Below are 23,188 nucleotides of genomic sequence, written 5' to 3' on the forward strand. Positions count from 1 at the left end.
GATTGTGTTTTTCCCAGTTATTTTATTGTAAACCACTTAGTTATTGGTTTAGTTTCAAACACCCTTTAACACACTGTCTTTTTGTTTGTTTTTATTGTTATTTAAATAAATATTTTGATTGTACACATATATATATATATTTTTTACAAATGTTTTTTTTTTTGTGTTTGTTTCTGACAACCGCAGCGTGAACTGGAGAGAGCAAGGAAGCAGAGCTGTCATAGTGTTGTGGGGCGAAACTCAAATCCAGAGTGCACTCTGAGCGGAAACACAAAATAAATACATATATCTGCACTTTTCGATTATAGTTGATCTGTTACACAATTGCGTTTTACGTTTTGCGTTTATGTTATGTTCTAAGTTTTAAATAAAGACTGTTTTAATAATTTGCGTTCCCTGTCATTTTGTTTTTTAAAAAAGAACGAAATGTTTTCAATAATTACAAACAATTTAGATAGTGTACTTATATAACAAATTATTATTATTATTATTATTATTATTATTATTATTATTATTTATTTCTTAGCAGACGCCCTTATCCAGGGCGACTTACAATCGTAAGCAAATACATTTCAAGTGTTACAATACAAGTAATACAATAAGAGCAAGAAATACAATAACTTTTGTTCACTTATATAACAAATTATTATTATTATTATTATTATTATTATTATTATTATTATTATTATTATTATTATTATTATTATTTATTAATTTGCAGTAGTAGTATTTGTAACAAGGCTAATTTGAAAAAATAAAATGTGTTAACTGCAATTGTATACAGTAAATGTTTTTTCTCCAGTATTCCTGTGGCTGCTAGAATGGGAGTATTGAACACCTAGCTGAGCCTTGGAATAGGCAGAGCTGAAAGATGTATTTCCTAGCCTTTAGAGCTGTGTTTTGGGTTGAGTGAGCTGACTGTGTGGCCTGTGCAGCCTGAGAAGAGTTGTCAAGCTGTCTAACTCTGGCCAATGGAAATGGTCCTGCTGAAATAATCTGCTTGTCTGATTCGGGTCTCACACTTTCCTGCCCAAGTCTAAAGGCAGTGTTGCCTCTATTTTCACTCCCACCAGCGGGAGTGGCGACAGCGTACCTGGTATCCCGCGAGGAGCTTGCTTCTCCAGTGTGCGAGGGGCATGTCATGAATGGAGAGCCGCAGATTGTGGTAGCTGTCTTTAAAGAGAAGGACCTGAGGTTCGTCAATGAGGCGTCCGCCCAACTGCCTCTCCACTTGCATCACCTCCTGCACACATAACAGAAACAAGAGAGTTAACAAACCAAAACAACAAACAACAAAAATCAAGCAATCACTTTATTTTGAAGTGTCTGGGTTGGTTTGATGTTATAAATACAAAACACAAATTCCAAAGTTACAGCTTAACAAAGTTGGAAATAGAACTCTCGAAAATATACAAAATAACATCCCCTGTTTTTAATCTCCTTGCACTTGTACACCAATCAAAATCCCAAATCAGGCACTTTTCATTGAGATGAAAGAACGCACGTCTGCCTGGAATTAAATATGCTTTTAATATATTAGCAGCAGCCTGATTGCTTTTTCTTTGAGGGCGTTTTACCAAATGACCACGGGATAAGACACTTCTCCATTTGGCACTGCTTAAAAGGACTAAAAGCTAATGCATTCATGTAGTAAATCTTACCCTGAGCCAAGTGCTATTTAGTGCTTGTGTCCAATTACTGGTTATATAGCAGAGACACGTGATCACATGACTGCCTCATGATAAAAGCAACAAAGGTCAGGCTTTTTATATTTAAACAGTGAAGTGTTACTAAAGAATGATTTGTGGTTGGACGTGTGACACTTAGGGATTCCTTTCAAGTAGGACAGAGGGACTCAAATAAAAACCAGGTGAGCATGCCAAGACCACGCTGCGCTGGCGGGACAAAGGGATTAACGTTCTGGTGTCGAAGTCACATGGGGGTTAGGTGTAGGGTCTCTGATAACGAATTAGCAGCTCAGAGGATGGGATTGCCTGCTTAGAAACAACCTTCATTTGGTAAACTGGATTGTTGGAAGACCAAAGGTTACTTGGTGCACTGCATTTCCAGGTGAAGAACAGTATTTAGAGGATGAACCTGGACAAAGCTTCCTCACCAGCGCCAGTCACCCACGCTCAATCATGGGGGTGCTAGTTTTGTTGGTGAGGTCATCTGCTCGACAACAAGTAAACAACTCCTGTGCAACAGCAAAGACTAATGCAAACAATACTTGACTCTGCAGGAACGAAAACTATTACAAGAATAAAACAGGAACTGCAGTGAATTGAATCCTGGTTCTTACTTTAGTAACAGTTATTCAAAGTTATTGCATTAGTGGAAAGTTGCCAGAGTTCCAAATAAGATGACTAATGACTACTTCAACATATTGGTTTGACAAATTACTCTGCGTTAGAAAATAGGTTTCACTGCTGAATAAAACAGAACCAGGTTTAAATGAATATGTATTTATAGGTATACACCTACACAGACTCATCCTGAAAAAGATCCAGTTTTGTTCCCGTTCAATTTGATCCTCTTTCTAATCCCTTGTGCAAAAATCAGATTCGCGAAAACCTTACAGAATAGACCTCAAATCAAGACGGAGACCCGATCAAATTCCACTTGCACTGAGGAGCGACTGCAATGGCCGAGGCCAGCAGAGCAAAAAGAGAAAAACAAACCAAAACAAAAAGTGTGACATTTCCGATCCACGAGGCAGCCTCTTGTAAAACAAGCTTAGAGCTGATCCTACTTGAAATATTCATGAGATCAGCCCTGAAAGAGCCTTGCATATTGAGAATGCAAAGACAGAACACTCTCGATTCCCAAACGCTCCTTATCAAAGACAATAACATTAATATTCACCCATCTCAATTAGGAGATGAAAGACTACCCTGATGGGATACAGTGTCTGATGAAGGGAGGAGGAACTACTCAGGAACTGGCGCTTGTAAAACCTGCACTGCTGCCACAGCGCAGCCTGCAGGCCAATTAGAGTCACAGCTCTCCTTAACTGCAGACAGATAAATGAAAATGTGAAATGGTATACCGATTCTATGGCTATAAATGTGTGGTTTTGTTTATGTGAAGCTCAACGACTGGTGCTCATAAAAAACAGGGGTGTCCAATCACGGTCATGGAAGGCCATTTCACTCCAGGTTTAACAGGTCAAATGAGATCATGAACTACGTCAGAGTTTGGGTGGTTTTTCATTGGTTCAATTAAACAACTTAGAACAGGTTTGGAACAAAGACCAGGAGTAGAAGGGTCTACTGTGGCCACCCCTACACAACTCTCGTTGCCTCTACAGTTTCAGCTTAGGAGTGTGGTCCAGCCACCAAGCAACACTGCTTCCCAGGCAACATTTCACTGGCTTTATAAAACTACACCACAGTCCATGGTATATGGTTCAAGGGTCACCAACCAACAGACCTGGGAATCTGTGACTGACATCTATCCAACACCTGGTGGTATAAGCTGCTGTCCATCACTTCTACACAGCACGCTGTAATGGCAACTTCATTCACTGATCTCTTCATGGGGCATTCCTGAACAGCTCAGTAGCCTACTCAAACTCTCTCTACCTCTCGAAGAAAACTTGCATCCTTCATCCAGTAAAATTAATGAATGACACATCAACCCTGTGTGTTTATGACAATGCTACTCCTGCTCCTGGTGAATTTAAGTTTAGGGTTTAATATTAGTAAGTCTTATTTCCATAACTTGGTTACATAACTGCATGATGAGCACATGCAATAAATATTTAAAAAAGTTAATGTACCAGTGTCTCCAAGTGGAAGCCCATTTCTTTAATCTGAAGAAAAGCTTTGTGCTAAATGAAGCACAGAGGATTTAAAAGCAAAAAAAGTTAAACTTTGCTTGTCATGGTTTTTGTAAATACTCAAACAATAACGCTGTCAATTGTTCCTCCCAGTGTTTTCTTAATTCTAATTAAACTTTTAAAGGTCTCTGTTCGTTCCTAATGACAATGCAATAAATCAGAAGCCCAGCATTCAGAAATTGGCTCTGAGCACTCTGCTAATCCCCAATGTAATTCACCTACTCCTCGATGAAAAGCCATTACCTATCCTTTTAGACAAGGTATTAACAGGTAAAAGCTGTTTTGTTTTGTTGGAAACGGAGATGACTGACCTCAGGGGAGGCAGTGCGTTGGGAACAATGATTTGTGGAAAGTACATTTATTTTTAGACGGCGGCAAGGCATCTCTGCCTTGCCAGCAATCCATAAGACTGGGAGAGAGATCTGGTCTATTGCACTGCTGCTTTGATTGCTCTGCACAACACCTAACTGAAGTTAACTTTCAGTGCTCTTGTGTTTAACTCATCATGTATCCAGTCAGCCCAGCTGAGAAATGACCCCACCTGGTTTCCACTGCTCCCTGCTAGAAGCAAGTTTCCATGCTTTTCAATGCAGATTGTTTTTTTAGATGAATGCAGTGGTGTGTTTGGATAACATGTCGTCCTGTGTCTGGCAGTGTCATTGAATTGAGCCCTAAAAGAGGTTAATGATGTGCTAGGCTTTGAAAGCAGCGCTACCTTGCAGAGAAAGAAATGTACAGATTACTTAAACATTTGGAGTCTCACTCCTCATCTAACTACCCTGCAACATGTGCTTTCATTGAGCTTTGCTGGACTTCAACTCTTCCTTTGAATTTGTTTTGCAATGGTAAATGTCAGAATCGAATGGAAAACTCTTCTTGTTTTTAGAAATAAAGTTTTCTTGATGCATTTATTTTTTTAATATGCACAGTATAATAATGCATGTTTTATTGTATCTGAGGGCTTTTGTGAAGAGTCTACACCTTTTCTTTTTAAATAAATGCTTTCATTGCCTGGATTATTATTGATCATTACCTGTCCTATATTCAATTAGGAAATACATTGTTGTTTGCACCTCTAAGTAGACCCTTGATTGGTCATTGGATGTAGATATGAGTAAAAGCACATGCATAAAAAAAAAAAAAAAATATATATATATATATATATATATATATATATATATATATATATATATATATATATATATGTTCCATTATTCAAAACTACAGCTTCATACCCTCTTCTCTAGGTGGCTTTTATTCCACAATTTTAGAAGATGGTCAATTCACTTGTCAACAAGCCTGATTTCCACACACTCATAGAGCGTTATTCACTTTTCTTTGTCACCTTTTTATATTGATAAGTAAAGTGCCAAATTCATTTGATATGGAGGTTTTAATTTGCTGGCATGAATGGCTCTCTGCATACCAAATGCTTCACAACCCCACTGTGCTTGGCTCTTGAGTGAAAAGGTTGCTGCAACTAGTGAATCTTCAGAAGGACAGCTTTTCAGACTCTCCAGAAAGGCACCTCCGGCTCAGCGTGTGTGCCAACATCAAGTGGGTGCAGTGGCAAGCCAGGACCGAGAATAAATGCTCTCATTATTCTTCTATTACCAGTGGAAAAATTACAGAGCATTCCCAGAAACAATATAAGTCTTCCTACGTGAACACATGAAGCAGGAATTATTTACCTTCTGTAGGTCCATGCCTTTGGACTCCTTATCACAACCCCCACATCCACCCACTCCACCAGACTGAATATAATTACAGAACACAGACAGCTAAAAGGCTGTTGGTGAAGTTTTATGAATGCCAGGCCGTTGACATTTTGCTGAAGCCCTTTTGGCCCTTCATGCTTCCACAGGCATAACTTTTAGACACATTAACATTTAAAAACTCCCCAGATCTCAACCCCCATCTGGACATGGGTTTGAACCTGTATACAGCACTCCAGGTACAGCAGAAAGCTGACTTCCTCAGATCTTGTATTCTTAATCCATCAAGACTGAGCACAGGTTTTTCCCTTAGTATTTTTATAACTGAGATTGCAAAACAAGTCATCCCTCCAAACTAACAAATGATGGTCACACTTTATTTTGTGTGGCTTAAACAGGTAATTATTTGATATCAAATTACCCATTTAGTGAAGTTTAGTTCCATGTCAATGGTCACTAGACAATAGGGGTGTCTGTATGTATACACCATTAGACTGCCATTGAAACGTTTATCCTCATATTACATATGTAAAGAATGTTTGATGGAGCAGGAAACCACTAACAGATATTTAAGACAAGCTGGGTATTAAGATTTCAAATAAAACTGATTTTTTCATATGGTAACATTTCCTGACTGCATATCGATTAACTGTTCATTCACGACCAATGCCCAAGAACTTCAATGAACAAACAATCACATATAAATTAAATACTGATAGGCGGGACAAAGCCTTAAGCAAACACCCTGTAAGGGGGATCACCTTGAGCACGTCCTGTGTGTCGTCCATGCAGTAGACTCTGATGCTGTACTCCAGCGTGGTGCAGCACACGGGAGCAAACAGGAGCAGCTTCAGCCGCTTGGCAGCCGCCATGCTGAGCGACTCCCCCACCAGCGTGAAGCGGCCCAGCTGCTCCGTGAAGATGCGGCACGACTCTGCCTCCAGCTGGCAGTAGTAGGGGTCAGAGGGCAGCTCCTCCCCCACCTGCAGAACATCCTGCAACACAAAAAGAGGGCGGGGTTTCATCTGCGGCTCCTCCTCCGGTCAAAATATACAACTGTAGTCACGCTAAGAACACAAGGACAGCTAAAAAATAAAAGAGTGCTTCAACCGAAATTGGCCGTTTTTTATTCTGCTTACAAAACAGCAGGAGAAATTTCTTAATGGAAACAGAAATCCCCCGCTTTGCAGCGTGTGAGGTTACGCAGCCAATCCAGAGTGGATTATTCTTTATAATCCACTCCATAGGGTAGTATAGCATATTTCCATCCCGTGTGTGTTTTGTGTGGGTGTAGAATGAGTTTACTTTCAATATACCCAAAGATTATTGTATTCTCATTTAGGTTGTGTAATGCAGCACAGTGCTGTCAAGTGATTGTGTAGTTTTAGGCTGAAGATGAACTGTATTGTGACCACAATGCAGTTGCAGTAAACTACACTGTAACTACATTTAAAATCACAGCGGGCAGCCTGACCATGTTGCTCTTTTGTACCATTCCACAGCACTTGTTTCTTTGAACACAAGCATGCCATCTCAGGGTAACCCTGTAGAAATATTGCAGGATCAGGACCTAATGTTCTCTAATGAAGAAACTAATTAGTAAACAAGCAGATGCTCGTTAGAACAAGTCCCCTGACATTCAGTCAGAACTCTAGCATTCTGATTGATGCAAGAGGGAACACAAAACAAACATGTTGATTTTGAGATGTTTGTGCTCTTGGCTATTCCACATCTGTTAAGACACGTGTGTATGTGTGTGTGTAATTGGTAACTTGTCGCCAGAGTTGAAAATTCAGCACCATGGAGTTTATAACATGTGTTGCATGCTAATACTGCACAGACAACACTACTCACTACACACGCACAAGTGTGGTATATTATTTTAGAGTAAGGTCTGACTGTGATTGTAAGTGGTGTTACTGTAGGGGGCAGCAGAGGCAGACACATTGATGACAAGGAGAAGATCCAGCAGAGAGCAAACGTGTGCATTTCTAAAGAACGCATGCATCAGCCAATTGAATGAGACTTTAAAGCTCTGTTTTTGGAAGACAATTGTATTTAGGGTGGGTACAGATCACAACGTTTGCTGTTAGTCTCTCTTTCTCGCCATGTAAAGCTATAAAAGATCAGGTGGCGTCTGCTAAGAAATAAATAATAAAATAATAATCTTGTATTTAAAGAAATCCCAGAACGTACTCCAGTATATGCAATGATGGGGCATCTCTATTGACACAGCTCACAGCCTGAAAGCCTGTTGCATGACACTTGATTTCTACCCATTCCTTCCAGCTGGATTGAAGTTGCTTTGCTGTCTCTCGTCACTGTGACTGACAGTCAGCATCCCTGCAGCCCATCAGACTGGGGCTCGGCTCAGAGCTTGCTTTTGCTCATATCTTGTTTTCTCACATTGCAATCCAATCAGGTCAGCTCGTAGCCGCTGTGTCAGGGACTTGCTTTTCACGGATACAATCATTCAAGGTAAAACCGAGTCAAGAAGACAGACTGCTCAGCTACCGATTCTAGGCTTCGTTATAGTTTTCATCTCTGAGTTTATTTATGGATGAACTCAACATAAAAAATGATTTTACAGGTACATTAACTGCATGCATTTACACTGTCGATACAATTTACAATATTTGACAAAGTAATCGTGTACCTGTATTTGGAAGTCTATCTGTATCTGGATTTTCATATATATATATTCTGTCACTTATATTAAGGAGTGCATGCTATGAGTTATCATAACAATGCATAATGCATATTAACCTCAGACATGTGTCTAAAGGTAATGCACAGTATATTGATTTCGGGGACAGGCGTAGAGAACGAAAGGTGTTCGTGACCTTGCTTGACCCCGTGAAAGATTCCAGAGCATCCTTAAAGCAAGTCATCCCTAATGATTGCAGTTAAAGCATGTGTATGTGAGTATGTGTGTACAGCACAGTAAGTGCGGTTCTGTTTGCACGGCTTTGCTGTTTCATTCAGCTGAGCCTCGCTCCAGATCTTTATACTGGTGCATTAAAATGATTCACTGACAGCCTAATGGACTGGAGCTTGCAGCGCGAGGGGGTCCGCGGGCCTTCGGGCGAGGCCTCCCCCTTCACGGTGACAGCGTGCTCTTTAGCTAATTAAAGCCAGACGGCTCCTTTTGTATTTCACTGACCTGTGAGCAGCTGCCCCATTTCACTGCTTTTATATCCAATTAATCAGGTGTTTTTGTTGTACAAGTCAAAGCAACAAGCCTTTTTTCTTGTAATAGTTGGATTATGAGGTCAGTGTTGTTTATTTTGTTCCTAGAGTTATTTCATGGGATATTTATATCGGTGGTTATATATAACTATGTACTTTCTTGCATATCTAACATGCTAGATATGTTACTGTTAAAGGCAGAAGTTTGCTAAGGCGAAGATTACCCGGCCCACATTTGGGTAATGTTAAAATGATGCTGCTAAAATGGTGTGATCTAAAACTGGACTAGGATCACCCTAGAATTAACTTTAAACATAGATAGATAAATAGATGACAAAGTAGTATCTGTCTGTCTATCTGTCTATGTCTGTCTGTCTATATCTAACAATCATCAAACAATCAACCCAGCTCTCTATACAATTTATGTATGAATGTATTATAATCCAGCTGCTTACCTCCCAGGTGCCCTCATAAGACTGCTTCTTCAGCTTCATGACCCAGCTGTCAGGGCTGGCCTCTGCGCAATGGTCCATACTGAGGATAACAGGCTTGGTCAGCACTACCCCAGGAGGCCCACAGCTCACGATGGGGGACAGGAGGGTCTGGCAGCCAGCTAGAGATAACCTCAAGTGGGAAATGACACAGAGTACATGCCATTGACCAGGAAAGCAACAGACTTTCATATCCACAACAGCATTGCTCCATTCCTGGACATGATCACACGATAGCCAACAGCTGCAGATGATTGAATGGAGCCGTGTTTGCAAGCTTTGTATCTTATCCTAAACTGGCCTTGAGGTCTATAATTCTTGTGATACCAGGTGCTGCAAGGTAATCGGTGATCTATGTTACATGTGAAGTACTGCGCTATGTTAGATATAGGCAAGACCTGTAGTATTTGAGTACAACTAAGGGGTTACATCCTTTTAATTCTTGATGGACTATGGAGCTTCTCAAAAAGACACTGTGTATAATTGTAACTCAGAAGTTCACACATCTTCTTCAGAGCATGCTTCTTCACTCTTCAGCATCACATGAATGGTCTGGGAGATTCATGAGGTTGAAAGGCTTTCTATAAATCTGCTGCAATGTATTGATTTGCCTGTACTGTACACTCTTCTTGTTCTCAGAATAATCTCCACACTGGGGGGGTTTGCAGACAAGTACGCTACTCTGTGGAGGAGCCTGCTTTGGTGTACCGCTCAGTCCCATTAGCAAGTAGAGCTACATGAACCGATTGTTCATATTGAGCTCTCCACGGGTGAGGGTCATTGGTGTCGATCGGGCTATTATACCATTCCGAGTGAAACAACCGAAGAAACAGCTGCTTGGGTTTGTGTGGATTGCTGTTCTCCACATAGGGTAAGAAAAGCAGCCATCACAAATCCGAGCAGCTGTTTCTTCACTTGTTTCACTTTGATAGGACACTCACCTGACTGTCAACCCCAGGTTTCTGTGGGGAGATCGATCCGAACAATCGAATAATTGGTTTGTGCAGCTCTATTGGGAAGGTAGATCCACAAGCAGCATGTGAAAGGGGAGCACAGAAAAGAAACATACCTGATGTCTTCCTTCTTGTGGACAGTGAGGTAGACCTCGTAGATCTTCCCTCTGGGAATGGCCTCTGGAGGAACGAGGAGGCTGATTCCTGCAAAGGAAGACAACAAACAGCAGCAGCGAGTACGGGTCAGCAGAATAATTCAAATCAGAGGTGCTGAGAAACCCACTTTATTCTCAGGAAGCATGTGCTGTACCCATACCTGTACCATCCCTTTCTTCTTTCATGGGACTGACTGGAGTTACAGGCAATGCGCCAGAGGTTATTGCACAAAACTGCATAACAAGTTGATGTGCAAGACTGAAAACCTGGCTTAAAGGGGATTTTACTGCCCAACGATGATGGACATTAAATGTTATTATTTGTTTATTTATTTGTTTATTTAGCAGACGCCTTTATCCAAGGCGACTTACAGAGACTAGGGTGTGTGAACTATGCATCAGCTGCAGAGTCACTTACAATTACGTCTCACCCAAAAGACGGAGCACAAGGAGGTTAAGTGACTTGCTCAGGGTCACACAATGAGTCAGTGGCTGAGGTGGGATTTGAACCGGGGACCTCCTGGTTACAAGCCCGTTTCTTTAACCACTGGACCACACAGCCTCCTATAAATGTTGCCAAGACAAGGAAAATCTTTCAGATTACAAAACACAGTTCCGCAGGAATTAATCAGCCTCTAAAGAAGGATGTCCGATTCGAGGCAGATAAAGAGCATTCCAGCCACTTCAGAGATGCAATCTCAGCTTCCTCTCCTCTTGGAGATAATCTGTTTTTATCAGCTTCAACCCTGACATCAAATCCTTATAGATCAGGGGACTGCAGGAGGAGGCTCCCGAGAGAGACAGTGCCACACGCAGTGCCACACAGCGCATCCCTGCCACACACACTGGAGCAGCTTACTGCAGCAATCATCTCTCTGAAGATATTAACACAAGGCAACTCATCGAGCAGAAACTCTCATTTCCAAAAGCTTAAAGACAATCTGTCCCCAAGTTGCTTCTTGTCCTTATGAATAAAGGTCTAGTGTCACCACAAAATGGCTAATGTGTATGTATCACTGCATGTCTAAGGGTACCATGTCAAGTTTCCTATCTATATATCTATTTGATAATGCATAATGTTTTGTCTTAAAAAGTTTTGGCAGGAAAACTTCTCAAACTCCACAGATTTCACACAAACTGTTTTAAAATTTTCAAAAAACGAAAAACAAAAATAACGTTTTCTGAACACGGCAAACCTTTGAAGCAGCACACCCTCACTGCGGGGGTTCCGAAGGCTCTCACCTGTGCTGGGAATGGTCAGCCTCCCTCCCAGGAAGTTGAAGGTGCCGTATGAGGTGTTGGCCATGTCTCTGGGTATGGTTTTGAAGTAGCTCTGCGTGGAGAGCCTGGTCATGAAGTCGGCGGGGTCCGGTGTCAGCTTGCCATTGTGCAGGGTGTGCCGCCCATCCGGCAGCGGGTCTAGCAGAGGCCCATTGGTTGTTGGGAACTTGCCGGTGGCATTGTGCCGAGGACGCAGGCTGCCCTGGTAGCTGCTGGTGGTGGTAGTGAGGTCGGGCTGGATGGTAAGCAAATGGGAGTTCTCTATTAGAACAAAAACAGATAGGTCTCCGTGAAAATCTCCAAATGCTTTGCAGGTAAACGGCCAGATATGCACCCCAACCTCCACCCCCCAAAAAGGAACCCCACAACCCCCCCCCCCCCCCTTGAAAAGTGATATCTGACTAGGAAAGGGTTAAAAATGGTACACTGTGGTACAGAATGTTCTTCTAGATGACAGCTATACAGCTCTCATTTTATAGATATTTTCACAGTTTCTATTAAAGTACGTTAGACCACACACGAACAGAAACACAGACACATGGATGGACACACATGCATGCAAACAAACACACAACCACAGACAAACATACAAAAACACATGTTGTATACACACACAAAACCAGACAGGGAGGCGAGCAGGCAGGTGCACAGAGTGACATATACTATGACTGGGTTTGTTTGTTTTGCTGAGGGTGCTGTGTTCTGCAGGGGTGGAGGTGCCCGGGCACGCACCTGGTTTGGCGGGCTTGACACCAACGGGCTGGAAGCCGGTGGTGAGGATGGAGGAGTCCGCCACGTCAGCGTCCAGGCCCTCCTTCTTGCGACGGTACACCAGGATGACCACGATGAGCAGCAGGGTGAGGCACAGCGCCACAGAGATGATCCCCACGTACAGAGCCACGTCCTCGGGGCCAGAAGCAGCTGGGGGTTGGGAAGGACACACACACACACACGCACGCACACACACACACACACAAACATACAGACACTGTGAAACTCCAACTCTCAGGCAGGCTGGCATTACTGATTTATTTAATTAAGTATTTATTTTTAAGAGTGACAGAAAAAGCAGAGATTGGTTATTGCGAAAATAAATGAATATGGACAGTCATTGCTGAAAGGAATTACTATTAGAAATCACATCAACCACATTTAAAGGATTTTACAGTAATTGTTGTGTTCTAAAGGCAGCTGCACCCAACCTGAAAAAGGTTTGATAAAACATAAAAGTCTTTGGAACTAACTTGGTGTAAGGAGTCAAGTGTAACCCCCTTTCATTTTTCTTTATTTAACATGTATTTTGATGCTGCAATTATTTTATTAATGTTTAAAAAGTAAATGTGAAGTGTTTTGGAGGTTCAAATTATTTCAGGCACATTGGGCAGCCCTGCTCCCTTCTGGAGACCTTTTTGATTACAAACCTCGTCAGGGTCCTTTTGTGCTACACTCTGATATGGCTGCACACTGTCTCAGATTGAAAACATGCTCAGTTATGAAACATGTCAATCAATACACAAGCAAGCCTGGAGTCATTTATTTTATGACCTTAATGTAAGGGTAGACCTGGCCACCAGCGACATGGGAGTTTCTCTCTTACATTGGCGAACCAACCATGAAACTGAACCCTCTTTTCAAGACTTTCCCACTTCCTGAAGACACCCAGGTAGGGTGAATCTATTTAATACGTTTTGTGGCTGTGTGTCTGTGCTTTTGTACCTATCTTTCTATCTGTGTGTCTGTGCTTTTGTACCTATCTTTCTATCTGTGTGTCTGTGCTTTTGTACCTATCTTTCTATCTGTGTGTCTGTGCTTTTGTACCTATCTTTCTATCTGTGTGTCTGTGCTTTTGTACCTATCTTTCTATCTGTGTGTCTGTGCTTTTGTACCTATCTTTCTATCTGTGTGTCTGTGCTTTTGTACCTATCTTTCTATCTGTGTGTATGTGCTTTTGTACCTATCTTTGGGGGGGTGGGTGGGGGGCGAGTGAAAGACAAGCCAGATAAATCATAAAGATCAGGGACCCACAGCATCTGTCTATCCAGATGTAATTACAGAGATTTCATTAACTCCAGGCACGACACCCCGATAGGGAGGCTGAACAATGGCCTGATGAATTAGCCACAGAACACACATCCAGCCTAATGAATCCTGTCATTTGTCAATTGAATTTGTGTGCTTGTCAGGGGGGGCGGTTCAGTCAGGCCTGGCTTCAGAAGGTAGGTGTCGCGCTGGCTGTCTCTTTGCACAATGCTGCTTACAGAGCCCCGTTCTTCTTTTGTGTCCGTTTCAATTTACTCGTAGGGTTCAGTTCCTTGTTCAAATTGCAAGGGCAGCGGTGACAGCCCAGGGGTCAGTATCAAGTATAGAGCGATGAGCTACGCTGCCACCCTCTGCCCCCTCCTCCTGATGTGTCACCTCTGTGCAAACCAACCCGAGCTCTTCAGCATCACACCATTAGAGTTACTTCAATATAATCCACTCCCACAGGGAACATGCTTGCCGCAGCTTAGCCGTACTTTATATAGGTGCCAATGTGCAGTAGTTCATTTAGTTGATTAAGTGGCTAACACATCTCTGTGGGAACTGCTTCTTTCTGTGCATGTACTGTGCAGGCGTCGATTTATTTCAGACACATGCAGACCTGTGTGTGCACTTTATTAACCTCAGCAGAATACTTGTATTCCCTGCAGACCACAGGGAGTTTGCAATTCCAATGTAAAAAATGATACAGGGGCAGGGAAGGGGGGGGGCAGCTAGAGGCCACTTCCACATTGACATACCAAGCCAATAACGGACACCTAGCCTAACAACATTACATTATCAGCAGCCAGAGTGTTAACCTTGAGCTGAGAAGATCCGAGTGACCTTTGAGGGTCCCTGTATCCCAAATCGATTCCACCTATCAAAACATCTCCCAGCAGAGCGGGCCCTTCTGTTCACCCTCCACCCCCTCCACACACATCCCTCTGTACCAATATCTGCCAGCTGATCGACCGATCGCTCACTCAGTTTATCAGCCTCTGCAGGTGCCACACGCCAATGATCCTTTTAATAACAATAGCCCAGTCGAGGCTGCCGTAGCAGGGTCATTGATTTCGATACGACATTTGAATAATTAAAAGGACGGGTCAACTTGAAATGTGTGTGTGTGTATGTGTGTGTGTGTGTGTGTGTGTGTGTGTGTATGTGTATGTGTGTGTGTGTATGTGTGTGTGTTTGATATTTAATTGTATGTTGTCTGGCCTATTTGCTTGGGTAGCACTTTTCTTTTTTGTTTCCTCTCTGAGTGAACATTTTGTTCTCCACATTGGCTTTTAAGGCCACGCATTTCTTTTCCACACTTGTATGTTTTTGCGATAAATCATAGAAGTCGCGCAGCCCAGTGGTAACCTTGGTAACCAGAACAGTCCTTTTAGTTCAAGTGGTAAGGTACTTGTCTTCCATGCTATGGTTTATTACAAAAGCACAGCAAATGTAACAACCCACAGTTCAAGCATGGTAAAGCACAGCCAAGCATGGTAAAGCTATTATGGTAAAAACATGGTATCCCATAACTCATGCTATTATAAAGCATGGTGAATGCAAAGTATAGGGGAAACTTAGTAAAGTGAAAATTTCCTCTGCAAGCATAACATGGTATACATTTATAAGGGACAACTGTACTGTATGGGGTTTTTTTTGTTGTTTTTAACAAAAGGACCAATGCTAGCTCCCTGGAGGTTGGAACAGGTGCAGTGAGTTTGATTTGGCCTCCATTATAATGTATAGATGAGCAATGAGTGTGAAGTGGATGAAGACAATGATCGGGGAATTGTGAATTGTTTAATAGAACAGTAAGCTGGCTAGTTTTGATCAGGTCAGAGAGCAGTCCGGAGCTCAGCCTCCTCTTCATTGAACTATCTGAACTACTTTATTTAGGGAACCTCGTGGTATTCGCTAGGAAGTCAATATATATTCGAACGCAGAGGTCTTGTGAATGCTGCACTGTAGGGTTCCTAGACATTGAGAAAGAAGTTTAGCCATTTAGTAGTTTGAATAGACCCTGTTTGTTTTTGTATTTCTATAAATATATCTGCTGAACTGGATGTAACCATTGGGATGGGCTCCTTCTTCCCTCTCATTCCCGATCCCCTTGTGTTATCAACCGGATTTGGACTGCACTTCATCCTGGAAGTTATGGAACTTGTATTTGGGAATCCCTTGTCCATTCTCAGTCTGTTTAGTGAATAAAGAACCACTTCCCCATGTCACACTTCTTTTCAGGTGGCTTTGTAAACGAATGCAAAACGAACCCGACTATGCACCATATGCTTCTAATTTCTAATACATTTAGCTCAAGCAGCTCTGATTCTTTAAGACTCTCTTATACCTCATTATACAAATCAGAATTGCAATTATTTTGATGATGTTCTAATTTGAGCTGGTTCGATTTTCACATGGCCTGATGTTTGCAGCCAGCTGGTGCAATTAGATTGATGAATTGATAATCTTCACTCACACCTCAGTGCAATGGGCTTATTTGGCACCTCAGACAGTAGTAAATGGTTGAGAAGTTTAAGTTTCTTAAAGTTTGTTCTGATCCCACTCTTGTGTCACGCACATTAAATGAAGTTCAGTCCAACACTAAACCTTTCCTGGAATAATACTGAAGCAGAACGCTGTAACACAGCTGAACAAACGTGTGACTTGTTCTACAACCAGTATAACAAAAACAGCAATTTAAAACAGTAAATGAATGCTCTAAGATTAACTTAATTGTGAACCATACAGACTTTACCTGCATTGATACCTTGTAATCATTATTGGAGTTTAACATCTCAAGGCCTCCATTGTAACGCATGCATCTGCAGTTCCAAGAGCAGTCCATTTGTAATCTGAGCACTCCTCACTAATTTGTCTTACTTTAAGTGAACATAGTAGCATTTTCATGACCCATAAATCATCCGCACTTTAAACAGATGCACTGTCACTGTGTAACTGTAAACCTGCATCTAAAGATCTGGCTTGGGAAAGAAAATCAAATGGCAAGCTTTTTACCCCTGGTAGGGGATATCGGGATTGGGAGGAGGTACCTTGGTCTCAGTTCTAAATAAATAAATACAATGAACGGATCAATAGGCTAGTGGCTGCTGCCACCACCTGGTGACTGTGCATCTATTACAGTCTTTCTGCTTCAGGGGAATCTCAATTAAAGCTGCACGGATCGGAGGGGGTGGGCGGTGGTAGTGATACTCACTCTGGGGGCACAGCTCGTTGGTGCAGTTCCTGGACTGGAGATCAAGTCCCTGGCATTCTCTGCCCCCATTCCCCGGCACTGGCTGGGTGCACTCCCTGCTGCGCCACGTGTTACAGTCCACTCCGCACGCTGACCATGCGCTCCAGGCACTCCAGCCTCCGTCTACTGGCCGTGAAAAACAAGACAACAGTGAAGCAATGCAACTCTGCTGAGCAGATAGTGACTGTCCTGAGCAGCAAGAGGAAGGGGGGGGGGGGGGGGGGCAGCCCTTGACCTGTCCCTTCCAGCCAAAGAGTAATGAGGATGAAAAGCAGAGATGCATTGTTCTGCACTTTGAAGGTACATATGCTTCTTTCCAAAGAGGCCCTTCTCCATACTGGGGTAGTTAAGATACTGTATTTACACATGTTTTCTACTGCACTTTCGTACCATGGAGTGCTACTTTAATACAAGTGTGTGCTCCTTCTGTCCCCAGTGCTGGTTGTTGGAATCCTAAGGTTTTGAGATTAGAAGGTGTTCTTCTGCCAGAACCTGATAATAAAGGTACTGATGATTATTAACAAAGGATAACTGTTTGTTATGATATTAATTTTAATGACAGCAGCATGACAGTTTAGGGTCATTATATCTACGTTTTTTTATTTTTATAATAATTTGTACTAATAAAACATGAAGTATTTTTAAAACGCTACAGCAATGTGATTTTAGCAGGTAATGTACAGCATAGCCACACTGCAGTTTCACTGCGGTGCATTTAGACTGCCTTGATCGTTCACCTACAAAAAAATGCTGGTACTTTAACACTGAAGATTTTTTTTTTTTGGGGGGGGGGGGGGGGGGGGGGGCATAAATGATGATGAATGCAGGTTTGTTAAAGGGACGGTGTTCTCATAAATCTGAATTGCTGAGAGGATTCTCTTGTGTCATTTCCAGCCCCAATCCTGTGACAGATTGGGATGAGCCTGTTTGCCTGTGGTTGCAATTTCCAGAGAGACATGGGGGGGGGGGGGGGGAGCAGGAGAAAATGAGCCGGACTGTGAAGGAGGCTTTGCTGCTGGCGTTTCACTCTTTGTTAGGAGTTCATTTGTTTCGATGATATTTATGCATACTCTGTTTGAGCATGCACAGCACATTGGTGGGAATTCAAATCCCTGGGAGATGTATTCCCAGGTCCCAGGGTATGTATTCCTGATTGTCCTGTCAGCAAACGCCTTCAGGAGTAGTGTTCTACCTATCCCCTGTCTATTCATTACCCCTCCCTAGATACAAGGATACCATGGATGTTTATCAATATTTTTTCTCAGTTTTTCGAAGGGAATCATAACAGCATTTGAAAGCCGCAGTACACAAGCCATTTTGTTGTTGTAGACAAAGACAGAAGGAAAGTTTCTTGAGCGGGCGCTTCACGCTTCACAATAGATACATTAATTCAGCATCATGGAGCTCTGCAAACAGATGGGCTCTCCGAGTCCCTTTACCCTCCATGACATCACTAGCCGACTCTGATTCTGAACCTGATCCCCTGTCACTTCACAAAGCTCCTCTTGCCTTGCGGTGACAGCGATAGTTATTTTCTAGTGAGTGGAGATCAGACAATGTTACAACCAGGTCCTTTCAAGAACAAGAGAGTTAACACCAGGGTTCTGGCTAAACTCCAATACTGGTCCAATACAATCTTGCCTTGATCAACTCCCTTATCCCAAATCTCCAGGAACCAAAGCTTTTTCTTACAGTCGATCTTAATTGATTCATTCCTAATATATATGCAAATGAGAGAGAGAGAGAGAGAGAGAGAGAGAGAGAGAGAGAGAGAGATGGTCTTGGGCTGGTCAAATTAATTCCCCTCACTTAATAAAATTTATTTTATACCACATATTGCCAGTTTAATAAAACAATCTAAGCATCTTTCATAGAGGTCACATGTAATTAAGGCTCACAGTACAGACACAAACTACCACGCAGCGCAAGTCTCAAAACTAATACCTGCTTTATCCCTGTGATGGTTGCTGCTGTGAGCTGCTTCATATGGGCATGGCTTCATCTTCCTGCTTCTTTCACCATCCCTTTATTTACTGTGAAAATGCTGGTGCCTGTACATTTCTCACATCACTGGCTATGCTCACACACCCACTCTCCTCTCCTCTGCTATTTCATTGTGTTCTGTACTCCAATGTCACGATATCAGTCACAGAGGGCTAATAAAGCCATCCATTTCAAAGTCTGGGGGCATTTCCATCTGTACTCAACTGTGACAGGCTGCCATCAAACACATATTATTCTTCATATTCCACTCGGTAGAAATAATTATTCAATTTATCACACAAAGAGTCTGTCCTATAAGGAGTTCCATATGTTAAAAATTCTCCACTAAACACGTGAATACAATTAATTCTGCAGCCTCCAACTCATGACATCACGTCGACATTTGGAGTTCAAAGTAGTCCATTACAAGAGCAGGCTTGCTGCTACGTATTATTAGTTTATTTAGGAGACACCTTTATCCAAGGCAACTTACAGAGACTAGGGTGTGTGAACTATGCATCAGCTGCAGAGTCACTTACAACTACGTCTCACCCGAAAGACGGAGCACAAGGAGGTGAAGTGACTTGCTCAGGGTCACACAATGAGTCAGTGACTGAGGTGGGATTTGAACCGGGGACCTCCTGGTTACAAGCCCATTTCTTTAACCACTGGACCACACAGCCACGTATGTACAGAATGGTGTCTTTATAACACACCCAGCAGGCATTACCTGGTGGATCATGGAGAATGGGACAGTGGGTGTCCCGAGCTGAAGCAGATGAGACACAAGGTCAGTTATATGAAGGTAACTTCCACAATAGAGAGTGTTTGCGCTGTTATTAATCAATAACTTATTTATTTATTTATTTATTAGCAGATGCCCTTATCCAGGACGGCTTATAATTGTTACAAGATATCACATTATTTTTACATACAATTACCCATTTATACAGTTGGGTTTTTTACTGGAGCAATCTAGTTAAAGTACCTTGCTCAAGGGTACAGCAGCAGTGTCCTCCACCTGGGATTGAAACTACAACCCTCCAGTCAAGAGCCCAAAGCCCAAACCACTACTCCACACTGCTGTCCTAGCAAATAAAGTAATTTTAAAGGCGAATAAAGTCATTTTAAAATGTGTTTTTTTTTTTTTTTTTTTTACAGGACATTCACTATAGAATAAATGACATTTATACTTGAAATAAGAGATAATTTATAAATTATAAGGATTATAATTATAAACATTCTTGTGATTTAAAAAAAAAAACTAAAAAAAAACCTATTATTATAAAGAAAAATAGAACAATTCAAATATTCTACTGTACTAACATTTTGTAGTTAAAGGAACCAACAAACATGAACCTTCTCTGGAGATTAGGGCAGCGTTGCCCTCAAAAAGAGAGCTTTCCATTATTTTTTTTAAAGTAAGATCCCTGGTCGGCTCCCTAGCCCTGGTGTGTAAATGAGGATTTATGCTGGTGCGGTGCAAGAACAGTGTTTTGATAAATCAGAGGTGTCAGAAGTAGTTTTTAGACACTGCCTTTGACAGCCCCTGTCTCGGTGCAGTGACAAATGGGGGAGGATCCGTTTGCCTTGGGTAGCAGTTTCTCTGCTGAGCAAAAGGTGGAGGAGGAGGACTGAGTCTCTTTGGACTGGGAGCTGAGGCTAAAACACCTCGTCACATCCCAGACTCACAGGGGTCAACAGAGGTCACGGTCCGAACTAGTAGAAGTCTAAAACAAGGCTGTGACAGAGCAGAAAGTCTATTCACCTTTGGGGTCAAAGTGACATCGCTTTAAATGTATGGATTATTCAGGTCTGAATCATTGCACCTGAATAATAATAATAATAATAATAATAATAATAATAATAATAATAATAATAATAATAATAATAATAATGCACTCCCAACTGTGCACAATAAGGCAGTCATTCTATCAAGGGTTTCTGGAGATATATAAATCACGAGAACGCTAGCTGGAAAATGAAAAATAAAGGAATCCAATTACACATTCTTGGGAATCAACACCCCTGTGACCAGCAGACTATAATCTACAGAGATACAGGATCTCCGCACCACACTCTCTGGCTATGGTAGAGCTGTGTTCTCCAGAAACTGCACTACTTCCCCACCTCCAGCATGGGGCAACGGCTTCCTCGGAGGGGCGACTCTGTGCTGGGCTCTCTTTGAAAACAAGTGTACCTTCTGTACATAGACCTCATTGCCCTAGACACCTCCGTATGGGACGGAGCCTCTTTAGAAACGAGGGTATCTGCTCAAAGAGACCCCATCTGAATAGGGATTTTACTTCAGTACAACCCCCTGCAGGGGATAGTGTTTCAATGGAAATAAGCATGACTCCTCCAAGGGAACCCCAGTACAGTATAAATATATCTCCATCCTCCTGCCAAGGGCCTCGTTGGCAGGAGGATGGAGATATACACACACACACACACACACACACACACACACACATTCCCATTGCCGTATTCCTTCAAATTTAAGACACACTTTTTAAACCCTTTTTTCTTCTCAAAAATAGCCAGCGTCTTAAATTAGAATACAGTATAGTGATGCATGTTTTAAAAACCACCAACAAAAGACGCGACTACCTGAGTACACAAACAGCAACGTGACTTACTGCTGAGAAAAGACAAACCAAAATGTTACTGCCTGGTCTCGAATCATCCGTGACATACAGGCAGCCAGAAGTGCCATTAGCTCCCAGGGGAATTCAAAGAGAAGCTTTTACAATTTCAGTGTTTCTAAGAAACAGTACCAGCTTGGACAGATTGGAAATGCTGATCAGACCCCCGTATTTTTCAACATGACAACCAATACCACAAAAACAGGTGTGAGTAATCCCGACTGGAAATGAGAATCTGCACATAACTGTAATGCTCTGTGTGATAGCAGACGGCTGCAAACTGCCTCCATATGCGTAATTGAGGTTGTATATTTATGTGCATATTTATTTGATGTTTTATTTTTTCCTCAAATCGAGGGTGGGAAATTTGGACTGCGTCTGAAATTCGAAGGAATACGGTATCTTTAATCCCTGTCGTTCTGTCTAACCATCTCGTGTGCTAAGTGTTACCTGGGCATGTGGAGGTGCAGGCACTTTTCTGGACATTCTGCCCCTCGCAGAAGGCCCCTCCGTTCAATGGGGTGGGGTTGGTGCAGCTCCGGCTCCTCTTCTGCCAACCCCGGCCACAGGTGGTGCTGCAGGCTGACCACCCCGTCCACGTGGACCAGCCGCCATTGACTGACCAGAAGGGAAATGAACAGAGCAGCCACGTTTACCCGACATGCACACTGGAGCAGGCAGCACTGCAGTCTCTCTTGACGACGAGATTACTCAGCTGTCAAGCTCATTCCACAACAACAACAACAACAACAACAACAACAACAGTGCTCGCCCTACAAGTACTACTATTAGCCCTCAGCAGCACAGTGAGTATCATCATGAACTCACTGCCAGTCTCCAGTTACGCTCTACAGAGGGTAGCCCATCCTTAGTAGTGACTTTCCACGCAGAAGAAAGAGTGGGTTATATAACGCACCATCCCGAGTGGATTATTCTCCATAATCCACTCAGTAGAATGAATTATCCCATTTACCCCATGAGGGGGCTACTTCCCAAAGGTCTACAAAGGAGTTCCAGGTGTACAAGGATCCATTCGGAGCAATCCTGTCGTCAATTCCTAGGCGGCACAGGGAGTGATTATCCCTTGCTTTCCTCACAGAGGATCGAATGTGGGATACAGCCTTCTGGTTATGAGACAACCAAGGCTTGCACACTGCACACTAATTCCACTAGAAACAAGCTTGGGGGTAGGTCATGTCTGAGACCCAACACCTTTTTATCAACATGACTTGGAGGCCACAGAGGGTAGCTACAGTGCCACAGACTCTCAGTTTCACAAGAGCACTATAGCAATACTGACAGCACAAGTACAATTCAAACGCACTCTGCAAACTATCACATCAACACCTCTTTAATAGCTGTATATTAATTATGTATTAACAACACATCATCCTGAACCACCACACTGGATGCTGGCGTTTTTGCATATTTTAATGTCTTGTCTGACAACAAGATAAAGGTTCAACAATTTGGATTCAGATAAGCGTATACACTGTAAAACAGTTTTGAGTGGAATATGAAGAGGAGGGGAATGGGTTAGGCAGCATCATCACATAAAGTCTACAACCTTTTTAAGTTGTGTCCTTTATGCATCTACAATTAAATTGCTTAATAATTTAAGTTAGAGTTTAAATATTCTTTCCCCCATGTTTCCCTGTAA

The 23,188-nt window shown here is 42.3% G+C and overlaps 1 protein-coding gene across 4 annotated transcripts in view; it reads right to left on the reverse strand.

Annotated features, from left to right (window-relative positions):
• LOC117413326 (netrin receptor UNC5A-like) overlaps positions 1 to 23,188 on the reverse strand; it is a 111,271-nt gene that overhangs the window by 9,374 nt on the left and 78,709 nt on the right. For 2 of the 4 annotated variants that reach the window (XM_058997110.1, XM_058997112.1), the window contains exons 6-12: positions 16,862 to 17,026; positions 12,358 to 12,546; positions 11,587 to 11,886; positions 10,306 to 10,393; positions 9,201 to 9,369; positions 6,318 to 6,551; positions 1,094 to 1,243 (exon numbers count right to left, since the gene is read on the reverse strand). In XM_058997110.1, coding sequence (XP_058853093.1) covers positions 1,094 to 1,243; positions 6,318 to 6,551; positions 9,201 to 9,369; positions 10,306 to 10,393; positions 11,587 to 11,886; positions 12,358 to 12,546; positions 16,862 to 17,026 — 1,295 coding nt within the window. Of the gene's footprint in view, positions 1 to 1,093; positions 1,244 to 6,317; positions 6,552 to 9,200; positions 9,370 to 10,305; positions 10,394 to 11,586; positions 11,887 to 12,357; positions 12,547 to 16,861; positions 17,027 to 21,978; positions 22,147 to 23,188 lie in introns of all 4 variants that reach the window. The other 2 variants (XM_058997113.1, XM_058997111.1) reach the window with 2 other exon arrangements.

The sequence above is a fragment of the Acipenser ruthenus genome, chromosome 23 (assembly GCF_902713425.1).
Source record: "Acipenser ruthenus chromosome 23, fAciRut3.2 maternal haplotype, whole genome shotgun sequence".
NCBI classification, from domain to species: Eukaryota; Metazoa; Chordata; class Actinopteri; order Acipenseriformes; family Acipenseridae; genus Acipenser; species Acipenser ruthenus.